Source organism: Anopheles nili, chromosome 3 (genome assembly GCF_943737925.1).
Source record: "Anopheles nili chromosome 3, idAnoNiliSN_F5_01, whole genome shotgun sequence".
In the NCBI taxonomy this organism is placed as follows: domain Eukaryota; kingdom Metazoa; phylum Arthropoda; class Insecta; order Diptera; family Culicidae; genus Anopheles; species Anopheles nili.
This window is the reverse complement of record NC_071292.1, coordinates 33,785,001-33,802,593: the sequence shown is the minus strand read 5'-3', so window position 1 is coordinate 33,802,593 and position 17,593 is coordinate 33,785,001. Positions and strand designations below refer to the sequence as shown.

The following is a 17,593-nucleotide window of genomic DNA, read 5'->3' as shown; positions in this document are numbered from 1 at the left end:
CGTAATAGCGACAAGTAATTTGTTAGCTAGATTTTACCTACATCCGATGCGGATCGAGGACGATAAAAAGCTCGGTTTTTTGTAAGGCGCAATTCGCTGTTTGAAGTCGTCTCTCCTTCGATGCATTAACGACAGAGAAAGGTCTAGCTTTTAGTTGTTATTGCGTCTTTGGGTTTTTTTTGCAAATTATTGAGATTGTGTAACGACATGTCAGCGGTCCTGAAAACAACAGTCTACATGGCTCTCCTGCATGGTTTCCTGAGTGCTTCGGTCACATTTCACCGATTGCGCTTTACAGCTAACGAAATATCATCATGTTGCATGGCGGAAGAGTCCTTACCATATGTGTAGCTTGTATAGACTTTGCCTTTATTACAACGCAATGATAACGCCCGTTTTGAACAAACAAAGCATGCTCCAAAAATAACACTGACTGCATGAGGATGGTAAAAAGGGACGAGAACACGAGTTGCCCCCCCCCCCCCCCTGCTGTTGACCTTAGAAAAGTTGTACGGGAGCAATGGCCTCCTGGGGATGTTCTCCTCTTTGTTCACCAGCCGATTGGCCGCAATTATAGCCGCGATGTGGAGGAATAGATGCACGGTCCACGCACGACGATCCACCTCAGTAGTCGTCACCGCGAGAGACGACTTCCTTGCAGGTGGGGCGCAACATAATGGTGTGCTCGTACTGCGCCGTGTAGCTTCCCTTGACATCACACAGCGGTGGGTACGCCTCCACGATACCCTTGTCGCACAGGTCCTTCAGGGCCATCTGATACTTGGTGGCTCCGGCGCGGTCCAGCCAGCGCTTGCAAAAAGCGAGCGTGCCAAAGTTGCGGTTGATGAGTCCCAGCAGCTGCTTGGAGGATTGCAGCCGCAGAGGCACTTTCGGTGCGTCAAAGTCCTTCATGTAGTGCGAGCAGTCCATGTCGTCATGCACCAGGCCCCGGCCGGTCGAGCCGAACGTCTCGATCGCGTAGAACTCGTTCTCCTCCATGCGCGTCGTTTCGCCGCCCTTCACGATCGGCACCGTCTTGCCCGCGTGGATCCGGTACGGACTGATCGAGTGACCGTTCAAGTTCCGGATGCTCTTCACCTGGTACGTCTTGCCGTCCAACTCGATCTCGTACGATTCCATCACCTCCTGGATGGCAGCACCGATGTCACATAGCCTCACGTCAATGCCCGCCTCCCGGATGCCGGTCTCAGTGGCTTCCTTCACCGCCTGCAGCAGCTTATCGTACTTCGGGTTGAACGACAGCGTGAATGCGCAGTCGATGATGCGCCCCTTGATGTGTGTGCCAAAGTCGATCTTGGTCACGTCATCGTACAGCAGCACCGTCGGATCGCCGGCATTCGGCGTGTAGTGCGCCGCGCAATGATTCCTCGAGCAGCCGGTCGGGAAAGCCAGTCCAGCATCTAGCCCTTGCTCCCCGATTAGACGGCGAGCCGTGTTCTCCAGCTCCTCGCAAATCTCAATCATCGTCATGCCCGGTTTGATCCACTTCTGCATGTACTGCCGCGTTTGCCTGTGCGCCTCCGCCGCCTGTCTTAGCTCGTTGTAGATGTCCAGATGCATGCGATCGAGGGCGCGCTTTTCCTCGCTCGTGAAGCGGTCCTTGGCCGTGGTCGAATCCGGATACTGCATAATCTGACCCTCGGGGAATTTGCCATCGGGAAACTGTTCCGCAACCGGGACCGACGGGGCCACTAGCACATTTGCCGCCTCGGATCCCCCGGCCTTCTTTTTGTTTCGCTTCTTTCGCTTCTTCTTCCCATCTGCGCCGGTTGCAGCTGTGCCATCGTCCTCCTCATCGCCATCATCGTCACCCTCTCCATCGCCTCCATCCGCTTCGACAGGAGCTGAAGGTTTCTGATTTTTCTTAGACTGTTCCTTGGCAGCCTTCTCGGCAGCCGCGATCTTCTTGTCCTCTGCTTTTCGTTCTTCCAAGGCTTCGCGCAAAGCATCATCATCCGCTAAATCCGCGGCTGTAAGGGTACAAGAAGGAAAAAGATAGAATTTAGCACCATCCCGGATTGACGCAGCAAGATTGCTAGAAATAGCTTCTCCTGGATCAAAACAAAACAACCCAAACATAACCTCACATCGCCGGACACCTGCGAAGAGAAGCATTCGGCAAATTTGTGGTCAGTTAGTAGCAAAACTAACATATCCCCTGCGCTCAAGCGATTAGCAACCGCGACCCGACATCACTAATAGAACCGGTACGGTGCCTGTCGTCATCATTTGCGCACCGACAAAAACCTTCTCCATGCTTACCAGTCTTTTTCGGTTTCCTTGAACGCTTTTTCTTCTTTTTTCCGGCGGGTGCATTCTCGTCCACGACTTCATCGTCCACATCCTCCTTGTCGTCGAGTTGCTCCGATTCCTCGACGGATTTAACCTTTGTTTCCACAGACGCCATTTCACGCGGGTTTCCTATCGTTTTTGTCCTGGCGAAAAATGTGCGACGATGTTTTGACAGCTGTTGTTTTCTATTTAATTTCCGTATGAGCACTCACTCAGCTGTGTTGAACAGAAGCGTACTCACTGCTCACAACTCACTATGGCAGCTTTACTCAAAGCTTCACTCAGTGATATTGGCTATATATAGAAACGAATATTTAAAAGAAAACTGTTAAAATTGTCTTATGAGGTTAATATTATAAATTATTCCTTCATTAAAGCATCTTTAATATTGATGTAATCATATCACGCGAGAAGAGATACATTAATGAATGTGCGATAATTATACACAAATTTTGTGTAGAATAACAACACATGAGAAGAAATGATTGCACATTAAGCACATAAGCATGTTAGCGGTTGAAACATATATCAATATAAATTATTGCTTTGCAAACTTAAAATTCTAACTCATGTGTAAAATACATTCCAAATAACTATCATTTCGAGCCATTTATTGTGACAGCAATAAGCTACACAGCAATTTGACAGCACAATCGATGCAGCTCAAGTTTTGGCCGTGACTGTACGGCAGAAGATGAAAAGACTTTGTTATTGACGGCAAAACAACAGGAAGAACTGTATTGTTTGACTACCCAAACCAAGCTTACGGCGTGCCTACGGGGAAAGCTGTCCGTCTCTTCAATCAATTTCTTTAAACGTGCGACATTAAATTTTACAACATGCAGGAAGAAAGTTCCATGGGTACGTTATAAGTAATACTGCATTGTAACAGGGAAATATTGTTGCTGCAATGTGTGATATCGTGTTTTTTCGCACCATTATTTAGACGGTATGCAGTCGGACGAGTCGAATACCGAGCAAGTTATTGTGCCTGGCAAACCACTTCGAGAACAGGACCGGTTTTTACCCATAGCGAATATCACGAAAATTATGAAGAAAGCCATCCCAAAGAACGGTAAAATTGCTAAAGAATCACGGGAATGCATTCAAGAGTGCGTTTCCGAGTTCATATCTTTCATCACGTCCGAGGCCTGCGATCGGTGCCACATGGAAAAGCGCAAAACCATCAACGCCGAGGATATTCTCTGTGCCATGTATGCACTAGGATTCGAGAACTACGTAGAACCCTTGAAGATCTATTTGAACAAGTATAAGGACGTAAGCATTACATGATTTGATGTTTTCTCGAGTATGCGGCTTGAGTGACTTATTTAATCCATTACATCTGTGCGTCTAGCAGACCATCATGACGGATCGTGTTAACGCAGAGGAAACTGGTGAATCGTCCAAAGCAGGAGAATCCAGCGGTCAACCACAGGCATCATGTAAACTAAGCGTTTTATTGACATGCGAAACAGAAACTACATCATTCTAATTGTGATTGCAGGTTCAAAAGCTTCCGAGATGCTTCCAACGGACATTGCCAATACCGAGATCATCTATCAAAGTGATGACGGCACCCTGTATTTTAAGAACGATACATACGAAACTATGTGACGCGGGTGTTAACTTTTAACTTAATGGTTACTTCATTACGGGATGTCTAAACATTTTTTTATTTCTAATAAACATAATTGATTTCCCTTTTGTAATTGATAAACCTCTTCGATGCGTTTTTCTTGTCTTTGCTGCTGCTCGGTTAATAAGTCGATCTTATAGCACAGTGCTTCAATCAATGTGCGCAGGCTACTGGAGTCCCGGACGGGAGAATCGACAACCTTCTCAATAGTCATACTAACAGAGTGGATGGTTTTTTCTGTGCTCTCATCCAACCCATGTGATTCGTCGTCACTCCGTTCGTCCAACATCAGAACATCTTCCTTCGTCGGACACACTTCCGCTACCTCAATATGCTCTTCCGAACTGGATGGGACATCTACAATACGTTTGATGATTTCAAAAAAAGTACCTTCGCGGTTCGGTTTTGCTAGATAAGTTTTGTAAAGCAAATTCCATTTGCTTTTACAGTGATCTGCAGACACCTCAATGCCTTGGTTGTTTAGCTTGTGCGAGATGCTGTTCCAAATGTCCTCTTCGTTGTCGTAGCAATCTTCATCAGGATGGTGAATTGTTTCTTCGTATGTGTGGAGGAAGGCAAGCACTTCGTCCCTTTTCCACATTTTTGGAGTAAGTTTTGGAGGCAGTTTGAATGGTTTTTTCGATGGGGGACTACGCACCTGGTGAGGTGTTCAACGATACGCTTTATTGTCGTTAATAGATTACACAAAAGCAACGAACTTACGTTTTTACTTTCCATGGTTGAATATAATTTCGAAACTACCAGCAAACTTTTCAAAACAATCACTCGCGTATACATTCATTTTGACATACTGAGCTGTCAAACTGCAAAAATATTTATCCAGCATCGATACTGTGACTATTTTCTGGCGGGAAATTTTTCAAGGCCGCAGTCAGGATCAGAACAGCATGGTTCCGTCAGTGAAATCCAATCTATAGCTAGTAAGCGTTCGTTAAACCTGTGTTTGGTTTAAAGAATTGGTTTTCGGTTCATTTATGGATCTGTATCGGGCTTCATCACTATTTCAATTGATAATAGGACTAATGATTGGTTATGTCACGAGGACGTAAATATCGTGTTCCAAATGCAGAAGTGTATGATTCCTACGCCGAAAAGTAGATGAATTGAGCTGAGAATTGAATTTACCAACGCCCGGGACATCAGATAGACCGTGCTTGAAAATATTACCGAAATACTAATGTTGCACTAGGGGCGTTCTTGTAAGAAATTTTGCATGCCCACATTTCGGAAGCGTGTGAAGAATTCTTGCTACGATAAAGTTCCTTTAGAATCAGTTTATTTTTATTCTATATATGCTTTGTAATGAGAATGATATATAGGTATATATATAAAATCAAATCTATATATATGTATAATAGTTAACAAAAAAGTTTTTCATTGTTATTTATGTCGCATTATTTCATTCAGTTTTGGTTTTGTCTCTGTTTTTTTTGGGTGTTTCGTTTTTCTTCTTATTATTTTTAAAAATGCGACAGCAAACGCAACATACTACGCCTGAAGATCCCATTTGTCAACAATTAATTACTTCAGTATATAACTCTGCTTCCTTGCGATCTTTTGCATCTACTTCGGTTGTTTGTTGTGTCCTCATGTCGTGTGCACCATGTACGTATATGCGTGTGGATTAGATGAGTTTCTTCGTGTATGCGTGTTGTTTGAATGTCCTTTTCTGTGAGTTCCCCCCCCCCCCCACCCATCGCTGCTGCCTTTATTACCATTCCTCGTGTTCCTTGGTAGCTACGCAAAACGTGATCGCGAACCTAGTTTATGGTTTGTATTGTGTATGTTTAAAAATTTATACATGCAGCTCAAATGTTTTTACTAAGACTTTCAATTGGTTTCCTTTGCTCAGGCATGTGTTCCTCTCCCGCCGACTGCTGCTCTGAATTCTGAACAATCCAAAGAAAGACTCCGCACACGGCCCCACTCGGTCTGCATTTTATCGCCACGGTTCGCTTCGGTTCGGTAAACTGGATCGAACCGACACTCATGGATGGCCGTGCATTTTCGTCACGGAATCAAACCGAAAAAACACACACACACATAAAACATGCAAACCAACGCTATACTTCCCTTAACGTGTACAACTAGCAGAAGCGTCGCATGAAAGCGGTTCAGGTAGGTCGCAGCACAGCGTTCGCTGCACGTGGGAATGGTGTTTTCTTGGGTAGCTCGCGATCGAGTGATCCTAGCGAGCACGCCCCGCTACTCGATCATCTACTAACTGGCCACTAAGCCCCTCCGTCCGTCAAGGATCTTATTATCAGTATTTACCGTGAAAACAAAGTGGACTAAATCCAGTCAAATGTAACTGTATGGACCTCAAAAAATGCGCCATGCGTCCGTTCGTCTAGCACACGCGGCTCTAGGGAGGCAATCTTGATAACGGCTTAACTATGGCAGATCGTACTTGTACGCTCTCTTTCTAGCCTCGAGGGTTTTGCTCACCTACTTCCGCCTATTCCCATTTTTGCTGCTATGCATTATTTATGTGTTTTTTAAAAAATGGAATCTCTACGGTTTATTTAGGGCATAGATAAGTTCGCCTTTCGCTTCCATCGGTCGGGCTTGAATGTTTTCTGTGTTCAGCTAGTTTATCAACTATTTATGTTACGTTACTTATTGCTTTGGTTGGAAACGTAAGCAGGCGTTACTGAGCGAACCCTTTACGTACCCCAAAAAAAAAAACGGGGGAAATCCGCAGCCACCGGGAGCCACCGGGTGGTTGCTTTTGACCACCACAAAAAAAAACCTCTAGCGCCCCCATGAAAAGAGCAACGTTACGAATGCGCTCACACCGTAAAACAAGCACTCGCGTTGCCATGGCAACGGAAATGGAAACGAAATTCACCGTGCGTTCGGTTGACGATCGCCAGAACAAAAATGCAACCCAAACGGCGGAGTCGTGGCGTTTTTGCCGCGGGCCAAAAAACCACACCATAAACTCAGAGCAAACAGCTACGAGCGTTACGCTATATCTACAACTCAGTGGTTCAACGTTCACGTATCGTTCGCCGGAAAGGGCATCCTCGCCCGATCGCCCGATCCTTGGAGACGCGCAAAGCTACAGCGCCCTGCTGGCCGGCCGGATTTGGGGCAGCGCGTTCGCGAACAGACTAATGCTTCTTCCCATTCGGCAAAACCGCAATGAACAACGTGTCTAAGGTATGTTTAGCAGTTTTACTTTATTTAAGTTTGGGTTTTGTGGCTTATGTTATGCTGAAGTACATTTGTTCATGGTAAACTTGGAAGTCTAAAAGCGTTTGGTTGTATTTTGTTGTTGTTGTTGTTTATTTGTTTGTCTTTAGCCTCGTGTTCTGCCGTCACGTCTGATCCATTCGCTCTCTGATTCTCGCCTGCGCCTGTCGTTAACTTCCTACTCAGGTTTTGCTAGTTAGTAACAATATGCGTTTAGTTTCTGCGTAGGGAGCTCCTTGCGCATCGGTGCAAAGGGAAGCGATCGCGCACGGTGGCTTGTTTAAAACCCCCATAACTCCGCGATGTTTAAAAACCGGTGGCTTGGTAAACCCGGATCGCGTTTTCCCGCCCGGAACTTGGTAGACCCTGCACCCGCGCAGGGTCCGCTTTTCCGCCACCAATTGCACCAATGGAATGCGTTTTCGAGTTCTCTATACAATGATACGTCAAATGGTACAAAAAATGAATATTACTGTATATAACAATCAACGTGCAATACAACGCCTGTCGCCATGTGGCGCACTCGCTCGGAGCGAGCCACACGAAAAAATAAAATAAATAAATAAAAATGTTCCTCAAACGAGTAGTCAAACGGCGCGGGAATTTAACCGAGAAGGGAATTAACAACAACACTAGATTTTTTGTTTTATTATTATGCAGCGTGCTTACCGCTGCTCTACCACCAGGTGGCAAGTCTACGTTATTAATCAAGAACCAAAGTATCACATCTGAAAATGGTGACGAGGTTTTCTGTGTTTACAATGTTTTTGTTTTGTTTTGTTTTGTTTGTTTGTTTTACGCTTAAAAAACTACAAATCAATGCAACAAGTTTCCATCTTCAGCTTCCTTCCCGTTTTATTCACTCTATCTTTCTCTCTCTCTCTCTCTCTCTCCCTCTGTCTTTTAAGCTTTTGCTTTTCCTTTCTTTTCCACTGCCTCGCCTTTCATCTCTCGAGTGTCACTCTGCTTGCTTTTTCGTCCTCTTTTTGTGTCCTCTCCCCTTTTCGATACCCCCTAAACGTAACGAACGGCCATTTAACCAGTACTTAGCAGTTATGTAATGTTGCTTTTCGCATGTTGTTTTATCTTATTCCAATACCTTAACGTTAGACTTTAATGGTAGTGGTTGCCACGGCAACAATCAAAACTAACTCGATGCACCCTACCGACGATCTTCTCTTTTTGCTCGTCCGCGCCATGGCATGGCTTCAAGGTTGAGTTTTTTTTTATCTTCTTCTCACCACCCACATTTGATAACAGATAACGAACAATCCAATCGGAATAGAATAATGGCAGCAAACTAGATACTTCATCTACTCAATGCTAACGGCACGGAGTGGGATAAAAGGAGAGCGCCACCCACCTACCTCCGCGGGGGGTTGAGCGCGATCCTTCATCCCGACAGTGAAAGAGGAACACAACGTTTGTTATCCTTTTCGTGTTTCGACCGCGGCAAAGCGAACATAGCAAAAGAACAACGGCACGCACACGCCCCCACCGGTGTTTTTTTTTCTTCTTCTTCTTCTTCTGGGGGTTGTTCCTCCCGCCATCCGGTGCGTGCGATTACACCAATTACCAGGGGCCATTACAACAGCTTTGTTTTGCATCTTCTTCTTTTTGTTTGCTGATGTATGAATATGATTTCGTTATGTTGACCACCCCGAGAGCTGGTTCCCACCTTACCCAATAGGACTAACATTTATCATTGTGTTTTTGCTTTGCCTTTGCTCTCCCTTACATAGCTACGTGATGTTATATGTTTTTTTTTTGGTTTGTTTGTTGCCCTACTCCTTCTTTTTTCTTTTTTCTTCTTCTTCTTCTTCGTCTACTTCTTCCTTCTTCTCTTTAGAATGAGCCCACCCCGGCAAAGCGGGTGTTCTTCAAGCGTATATCGTTTTTTTTATATTTCAGCGAAAAACTTGTTTATGTTTGTCGGTTGGTTTTTTTTTGTCTCTCTCCTTTTCCTTCTTTTCGTATTTCATTTAACATGTCTAGTATGCATGACTACACTAATCTTCAACGTATAGGTGCGTGTGTGGGTGTGTGTTATCGTTTATGCATAATATTTGGTTGTTTGCACTTTATAGGTAATGAAAAAACGAATAAAAAAGCCAACGCAACACGCTTAGCAACTAGTTTTTCATTACCGGCATGTTTAAAAGTACTGCTGCAGCTACCTTTCTATAGCCTTTCTATAGCCCACTGAGCGTCCTTTTTCACCGGTAGTCCCCTTCCTATCACCTCCACCCTCTCGGTTCGCGACCATTCTCCGGCACGCACGGCCTACTACACTGTGTTCTGTCTATAGCAAACAAGATGCACACTTGGATGAGTAATAAGTAGCAGTAATAGTAGTGTTTGTGGTGATAGTAGTAAAGGCTAGTAGTAGACAAGAATGCGAAGCCGACGGTCTGTTCCTAGCTTCCTAGGTGTCGGTGTACGTATGTGTGAGTGTGTGTGGGTGCGTGTATGTCACACCACGTACCGGGTACGCTCAAATGTCGCTGCGGGAAACTCGTTGGGAAACGGAAAAACCACCGAAAATGCGAAACGCGGAGTGGGAGGTGTTCGCGCGCTCGCCAAACGAAAGTATGATACAAATTGACCACGTACGTGTGCTTTTTTTTCTCTTTCGTTCACTGTTTGTCCCTTCCCCCCTTCTCTTCCCTTCCCTTCCCGTTATTCAACCCTGGCCTTCAAGACCCGGACCGCAAGCGTCTCGCCGAGGGCTTTGGAACGTCAGGAACCCAAAGTAGAGATGCCAAACGTCCGTAAGCAGTGGTACCAGGAAGTAGTCACGCTCGAAAAGATTCACCGTCGTAACTGGCCAGCCCGTTGTGTGCGTGTTGTCGACTGCTGTGGGAAGCCATAGCCATAGAAGGTTGGTTGAAGTTGCATGAGAGAAAGAGCCCTGTTGGAAGCTGAAGAAGAAGCGTGTGCTCTTGCGATGCACCCGGAGCAGAGTGTGTGATCAAAGAAGCCCATGGCCCGCCGAAGCTTGCAGCTGTTGGGAAACTTTCACAAAACATTCACCCGCCTACTGTTCAATGCCTGTCTGTCTGTCTGTCTGCCTGCCTGTATGTGTGCAGATTTATCAATGTCTCACTTGACGCTTCGCTTCCGGTATGCAAAAAAACACTTTCACTAGCATCGCGTAATTGCTGCTGTAATTGGACGGGTACTGTAATCAACGCTCAGCCTCGAACAATGGTTCCGAGACCTCAGTAGTGTGACATGTAGTCCTGCATGTCCATCATTACCATTACCAGCGCCACCATGTTCGGTGGGAGGCTTGTGGTGGACGCCAAATTCGTCCCATTGTTTTCCACCCTCCTCAGTCGACGACGTTCCTAGCCTTGTTCTGCGTTGCCAGCTGGTCATATTTCCAGCTGCAGGTCGGATTCTGTGCGTCATCCAATCCCCTTTGCTACGTATCGCGCGCAAATAGTGCAATATTTACATTTTGTAACCATTAATGCCTACCAATAATTAGCAAATTTGTGTAACGTGAATAACAATTGTTTTTCCCCCTCTTCTCTCTCATCCTTATGTATAGTATGTTTTTTTTTCTGTTTCGTTTGCTTGTTTGTAAGACTTTACTCTTGTTTGTTCGTATTTATACTTGTTTACTGTGATTCGCTGTTGTTATGTTTTTTTGTTGTTTTTTTTTTTACGTTTTCTCCGCTCGTGCCACTCAGTTTACGTTTTACACTTTACAATAATTCGCAGAAGCCACCACCATCTGAGACTTTTTTAGGCTTTTCACGCACTTTTTTGTTTGCTCCACACTTTTTCGCCATCATTAAGCTAGTTCATTTCGTAGCGATGCCTCGACTTTCCAACCGGCTCCAGTGCGGAGAAGTACGGCAACCTACTCGCGACCTGAACGGGAACCGAAAGCGATTAATGCGGAACGGAAGCGGGTGTCGAGTTTTCTTCAATCTCTAGTTAAAATCGTCCGGTGGTGGGTTTCGGCGCAAATTCGCCGCCACACCCATTGCATACATTGAAGACGTGGAATGCTGAAAACAAAACTATAACAGTAACAACAACAACAGCATACACGTCTCAACCGATATGTACGATTTCTTTTGCTTTCTATGCATTTTGTTTTGCTTCTTGAACTCTCGTATCATGTGTTTTTTTTGTTCTTCTGAATGGCGCCCACCAGTATCGAAAGTAATGGCATCGAATTCTCACAAGAAACAAGAATTCTCACCAATATCCGTTAATAGCTAGCAATTGACGTTGGCTTCGAAACGCAATCTACAAGGGAACCAAAGGAGGCCGCAACCTACGATGGGGAAGATAAAGAGGGAGAGAGAGAGAGAGAGAAAAAAGCTTCTACAGCCGAGCTGCTCGTCTGGCAAAGGAACCTTCCTTGCGCAATCATCTGCCTATTTATCCAAACCTTTCTATCGGTTCCATTTCGATACGGTATCATAACTTCGTCTCGCTGTTTGGGACGATGCCTACCGCAACCTGGCACTAATCTGCTAGCGACATAATTAATCTGTATCCGAACATTGACATATGTTTTCACACGCCTGCGTCCTTTGCTCAGTACCTCGCGCACCTTTCTAGCGTTGCCATGGACACCCTTTTCTAGGGGTGCTATGATTTGTTAATAATTTATTTACTACCACACACCTGAATGCACTAACTCTGCTCCTCCTCTTCAATAATAAAAAAATAAAACAAGAAAACCTTTCAAAAATTTGTTAACATTTCATTTTATTATCTTTGTTTTTTTCTCTCTTTGTTTAATTATTATTTAGTATTCTTTCTGTATTTCTTTTTGTTGCTTCTTCCCTCGATCCCGCTCCGCTCGGGGCGTTTGTTTATCTTTTGCATATATATATATCTTTGTTTGTTGCTGCATGGATTGCGATACTTCGCTATTGATTTTGGTGCTTGCAAAATAGCCGTGATGATGGCTGTGGATGGCGTTCATCAGTGAGCCAGCAAGCCATGTTGGGTTGGACGTTGGGTTGCCTTATTCGACGTGCGAAGGAAACGTCCCAACACTCTGCTGGTGCTGTGCGAATTTTTCTCTCAAGCATGCGTATTTTTTTGTTGTTGTTGCTTGTTTGCTGCAATAGCGATACAATGACGATCTGAAGAGTTGCCGGTGCGATGGCATGCTTCTTCGGTCACCTTCAGCCCGGGGTACATCTGTTAAACGATCAACCTGTGCGTAATGAGTACGCAATTTTCACACCGCTCCAAGAACTGCTGCAGTGGAGTACTCGCAGACTCGAACGCCAAAACGCTCTAAAAACGGGGGAGTAAAACTGGAGCCGAATGAAGGCGAATATTTATACATGTGTGTGGTGTCACATTCCACCAAACCGTGGTACCGGGTTGGGAAAAGAACGAAAGACATATTGGTGCAAAATTTGCTGCAGCTATTCAAACACACAAACACACACCGGCACACGTGTAAGCATACGCAACACACGCAAAGACAAACACGTTACGGTACGAGGCAAACATTGGTCAACACACAATTTGGCTTACCCGTGCCTTATGTTACCTTATGGCTTTGTGGGAGCTTTTCAACAATCCAATCGAATCTTCCTTCAATAGTGTTGGGCGTTGGTTTCTGTTCGATGGTCCGACACCGATAGCTACTGCCTCTGCTAGCGTCTGATGCATGGAATCCACTTGATGATGCTGCTGTTGCTGCTGCTGCGATATGCAGTAATCCACAAAAAATCCACCTTCGTAGGCTTCTACTGGCTCTACGAACGCTCATATTTCCCTATATATCAAACGATCCCCTTCATGGGGCCTGACCGAACCATTTCAAAAGGACCTCCACTCGCACCGGACTTTCGCGCGTGTGTGTGTGTGTGTATGTGTCAAAGCACGTTCGTGAATGATATGAATCGATGAATCACGATGGCTGGGAACCGAACAACGTATCAGGTGGGAGATTATTCGAAATACCAAACTGCGGATGGAGACGCCTGGTGGATGCTTCGCGCCTAGTCTTGAAAACTTCGACACTCGAGCTATGTGTGTCCTGCATGTGTATGTTGTTTCGTTTTATTTTTCTTTCTCTTCTGTGTCGGGGGTTGTGTGGTGAACCTTCAATTCATCCTCGATATCGCGCGAATCTCGATACGGTCGTACACTCGGGATTCCAACAATCATAGATAGTCCAGTTAAAGGGTAGATAATAATTATTACCGTTATGGGTTCGTTGCTATAGTCGTATTGCTGGATGTGGGCCAGAGCAAACCCGCCCGTTAACTTTCGCAATTGTTTATAATGCTATTTGGGTTTTGTTTTTGTTTCTTTTTTCTTTACTGCCTTCGTAAGTGTAAATCTTCGGCCTAAATTTGCCGCGCAACGCTAGTTGGTTCTCTCGCGAAAGGGTCATTGCGCCCAAGTCGGAATATAGGTAAAAAAAGCTAATGAGAAAAGGGTCAAGGATTGTGTATACGAGGGAGAGAGAGAGAGAGAGAAAGAGAGAGAGTGAGAGAGTGAGTGTCTGTGTTTTTATTCTACTCGCAGCTACGATAGTGAGAGTGCTTAGAATAGTGGTAATAGTAGTGGTAGTAGTTGTAGGAAAGTAGTAGCTTCATAGTCTACGTGAAGTAACAATGCTCGATGGCTTAGGGGTTCGTTAAATTTTTTGATCCTGAAGATCCTTTTCTCTCGTGCTCGTCGAATGATAAACTACAGTCCGTCCACAGCGCTCAGCCGCATCTTAGGAAGTATTTTGTTTTCTTTTTTTTTTGCATTTTGTTGATTTGCAGGAAATGTTGACTTAGCATGACTTAGAGTTCGCGCCAGCGTGTTTGGCTGCTTGCTTGCATGATTAAGGATTAAGATTGATGCTAGTAACGCTAGGAGACTTATGCTTGCCTGATCGATGTCATGAGTCATGATTCGAGCGAGTGATACAGAGCGTGTGTGAGTGTGTGTTTGCTCGTTTAAACGTGGATTAAAATCTAGATGCGTGTGTTCGCTTACTATCCGTAGAAAGGGACCTACAGAGAGAAATCGAAGAAGTAAGTTTCATTTTGTTCGTTTGGTTGCGCTTTCGCTGATGTTTCGCGCTCGTAAATACGGTTTGTTAGAGTTTTCTTTTGCATCACCTCCATCGGCAAACTACCGCTCCGTAATGCGCGGACGCATGATCTAAGTTTTTTTTTGTTTTCATTTGTGTGGGTGTATGTTTTGGTTATGCATTTTGCTTTAGTTAAGTTTCATTTGAAATACAGGGATTTATCGTTGCTACCCATTAGATTTGTTTGTTTGGTTATAATTTAAAATTTTTGAGTGTTTTGCTTCATTTTCATACACTTTTTGTTTTTTTGATTCTTATAGAGTCAAATACTATAGATGCGAATATAGAACAGGAGTTAAAAGTCTTAAATGAAAGATGTTTTGCTTGCTTAGTAGATTTGCTTTAGATGTTTTTTTTTCTTTCTTCATTTCACTTGTTCGCTTTGTTCCGTGCTCGTCTTCGACATCTTTCTGTTTGCCTTCGAGGCCTAATATACCCGATCGCGATCGCTCATGGCAGGATCGGTGCGCTTATTATTCCGTCTTTTGTTGCTTTACTCTTTCGCGTTCCCCGGCTTTCTCTTGATTTAGTCGATTTCATTTATCTAGTTGTGGTTCGGTCGGAAAACCATATCCATTGCTGGTAGATTAAAAAGATTGGTTGTTGTTTGTTTACTTATTCGCTATATATCTCGCCCATCAGTATCACCGTATCTATATCTCTTTTTCCAATCCCGAGCCCACAAACCGAAATCGCCATCGCAGTGACGAGAATGCCTGGATCGTGCGCTTTTCGCTCACCTCTGTGGCACTCGGTTTCGGCTTTGGGTTTCCTTCTAGCTCTCTGCCCTACACTTTAGTCTAAGAGATACAATCTGCGCGAACTCTAGCGGAAGTGAAGCGATGCAGACAATTCCCCCTGTACCATCGCACGATCTGCATATTGTATTATTGTAACGATTGCTTTACGAGCTTGCATACTAGCTGCTTGGTTTCGTTTCTGGGTTAGTGTTCGGCCTTCTAGGCGGTGCACTTAGAACGGACACACGAGCACGTCGTACTCGAACATCAGTGAAACGGCAACGAATGCGAAGTACAGCAAGAACATGGTGAAGCCCAGGCCTTTGTTCATTCGCCAGCGGAAGCAAGCTATCGACATGACGACGAACAGTAACATCAAGAACAGGATCGTGATCGAGCAGACCATACCGACGGAGTTCACCTCCACCGGTTGGCCGTAGATGGCTCCGTACATGAGCCACGGAATTGGAAGGCTGTGGAGAGGAACAAAACAAACGAGAGCGATCACCATTGTGCTGCAGGGTGCAATTTCCACGGGAGTGTCAGCCATACTTACCCGACTGTCACGTCAAAGATGTTGCTGCCGACGGAGCTGGACACCGCCATGTCGCCGAATCCCTTGCGGGCGACAATCACAGACGTGATCAGATCAGGAATTGAGGTACCTGCTGCTAAAAATGTCAGTCCCATAACCTGCAACGATGGACGTTTGGTGGCATGAGCAACATCATCTCTTGCTTTTCTACAGATTTTACAGCTTTTTGTTAAGTGCTATTTTGCTACGAGACTAATTTAACTCGGTATCTCCATCTCCATCACCATCATTTCCTTACCTCCGGTGGTATTTTCGAGGTATCGCCGATAACAGTTGCCCACCAAACCATCAGATACGAGTAGGCGGCTATCCACAGAATCGAACCGATGAAGGTGATGGGGAAGAACTTCTTGCCCCGTGGGGTTCTGGTGTCGGGAAGTGTTAGGTACAGGGGAAAGATAATTGGAGCTACTAGCAGGTAGGTTATTCGTTTCCTAGCACCCTTTGGCCACGACATGCTCAGTGCTTCTGGTGGTTCCTCTTCTAATTCGTTACCCTGCAAGGGAAGCAAAGCGAAGTGAGTACGATTGGCATACAATTGCGGGATACAGTCGCACTGGTGTCTCTCTGAAATCCTTCCCTTGAGCGTTGAATTCAATTACACGTGGTTAAACATTTAAAGGTCGCATTTGACATTTTCCCAAAATTGGTGTTTGGGATTTTCGTGTGATATTTCTATTAAATTTGGGGGTTAGAACAGATGTAAAAAGCAGAAAAAAAAACTAAAAAAAAACATGAACATTCACACACTCTAAGCCCTTTGCAAAGATGACCCTCCGATTGCCATCCGGTGAGTGTGCGAACCGAAGGTCAACAACAGCATCTTTATCTATTAGCCTCTCCCGGCTAGCGAACGCTTCGTCCGTACCACACGCACACAATCGAAGGAATCGCAGTCGGAATCCAACCACCCGCATGGAACGTAAAAGCTCGTCGACATTAAAAATACAACGCTCGGTTGCCGCACGCAAACACACGTACCGAAAAGTTTCTATCTCTACCAAGCAAATCGGTTCCCCGGTTGCCATGGTAACGCGAGTTGGAGTCTGTGTGGCTGTGTGAGCATAAAATCTAGCCACGTGAGCGATAGAGTACGCAGGTCGCGCACATCCTGCTCCAGGCACCAGCGAAAGGGCCAGGACGAACGCAGGGAGCGAAAGCTTCTTCTCCACGGCGCATCCAAAACGGGAAGCTTTGCCCTTGAAAAAAGTTCATTCGGGTGACCTTTTTTCCCGTTTCCCGGAACGATTGCAGGGAACGGGCCTGCCGGACGAATGCCTACAAGAATGGCGTTGGCTTCGAGAGTCGAATCACGGGAAGTGCCTTAGTAATGGAGCGGTCTCAGAATGTTTCAGAGTTCGAGAAACGGCTAAATTTACCGATTCCGGTACCGGTAAGAATCGGAGTGAAAATAAATTCGCTTCAACTCAATCTTATTCAAGGAACCGCTGTTCGATGGCTTAGCTGGTCTCGGGAGGCTTACCAGCGACGGGAACTCATATGCAAGTCACCAACCAGCTTGACCATTCGATCGAAAAGCAACGGTGGGTTTATTTTTAGTTTCCTCACAGCCATTGCTCGACCACAAATTGGCTTTTCGAGTGTGGCAAATAGGTTAATGGATTTATTTCATGGGCCGTGATTTTTTCGTACCCTTTTTTTTTCATCAGAAAAAGTTTGCACCGTGCTTTGGGGCTTGCTTATTGCTATGATTCACACTAAATAAAGGTTCATTTACCTCTCTGGGCCAATCGACCGGAGTCGAAGTTTCGTGCGTTAGTGAAACCTTACCAAGGAGTTTTTTTTTTTGCTCATCGTTTCGACAGGGGTCAAGTTTCCGATTTTATTAGCCTAGTGTTTTTTTTTATTCGATGGAAGATTTACCGTCAATTAACGACACTTTCTAGCGTTCCGGCCAGTCCCAGAAAAAAAAGGCTCGTTCCGTTTGGAGTTTTGCCAGCTGCACGAATAAATCCCATTCCATCTAATGGGCGATGGTTGTCTAT

The 17,593-nt window shown here is 45.1% G+C and overlaps 4 protein-coding genes across 4 annotated transcripts in view; 1 reads left to right on the top strand and 3 right to left on the bottom strand.

Annotated features, from left to right (window-relative positions):
• Positions 1-410: 410 nt before the first annotated feature.
• Positions 411-2,428, bottom strand: LOC128722879 (uncharacterized). The gene is made up of 2 exons (XM_053816563.1): positions 2,284-2,428; positions 411-1,991 (listed from the first exon to the last, which is right to left on the bottom strand). The coding sequence occupies exons 1-2, from the start codon at positions 2,426-2,428 to the stop codon at positions 625-627; spliced, it is 1,512 nt and encodes a 503-aa protein (XP_053672538.1). The 3' UTR covers positions 411-624.
• Positions 2,429-3,152: 724 nt separating this feature from the next.
• Positions 3,153-3,958, top strand: LOC128724114 (uncharacterized). The gene is made up of 4 exons (XM_053817878.1): positions 3,153-3,174; positions 3,260-3,591; positions 3,674-3,758; positions 3,821-3,958. Exons 1-4 carry the CDS (start codon positions 3,153-3,155, stop codon positions 3,928-3,930), a joined length of 549 nt encoding a protein of 182 aa, XP_053673853.1. The 3' UTR covers positions 3,931-3,958.
• On the bottom strand, positions 3,938-4,690 carry LOC128724112 (uncharacterized). Its single transcript, XM_053817876.1, has 2 exons — positions 4,676-4,690; positions 3,938-4,610 (listed from the first exon to the last, which is right to left on the bottom strand). Exons 1-2 carry the CDS (start codon positions 4,688-4,690, stop codon positions 3,966-3,968), a joined length of 660 nt encoding a protein of 219 aa, XP_053673851.1. The 3' UTR covers positions 3,938-3,965.
• Positions 4,691-8,321: 3,631 nt separating this feature from the next.
• The window catches only part of LOC128724110 (sodium/potassium/calcium exchanger Nckx30C), a 52,159-nt gene continuing 42,887 nt past the window's right edge, over positions 8,322-17,593 (bottom strand). The window contains exons 4-6 of the mRNA XM_053817875.1: positions 15,826-16,083; positions 15,549-15,685; positions 8,322-15,465 (exon numbers count right to left, since the gene is read on the bottom strand). Coding sequence (XP_053673850.1) covers positions 15,225-15,465; positions 15,549-15,685; positions 15,826-16,083 — 636 coding nt within the window. The 3' untranslated portion in view covers positions 8,322-15,224. The remainder of the gene's footprint in view (positions 15,466-15,548; positions 15,686-15,825; positions 16,084-17,593) is intronic.

Coding starts and splice junctions, on each gene's coding strand:
- LOC128722879 (XM_053816563.1), bottom strand. CDS start 2,428: ATGGCGTCTGTGGAAACAAAGGTTAAATCCGTCGAGGAATCGGAGCAA. Junction 1,992..2,283: donor AAGGAAACCGAAAAAGACTG/GTAAGCATGGAG, acceptor GTACCCTTACAG/CCGCGGATTTAGCGGATGAT.
- LOC128724114 (XM_053817878.1), top strand. CDS start 3,153: ATGCAGGAAGAAAGTTCCATGG. Junction 3,175..3,259: donor GCAGGAAGAAAGTTCCATGG/GTACGTTATAAG, acceptor ACCATTATTTAG/ACGGTATGCAGTCGGACGAG. Junction 3,759..3,820: donor CGGTCAACCACAGGCATCAT/GTAAACTAAGCG, acceptor TTGTGATTGCAG/GTTCAAAAGCTTCCGAGATG.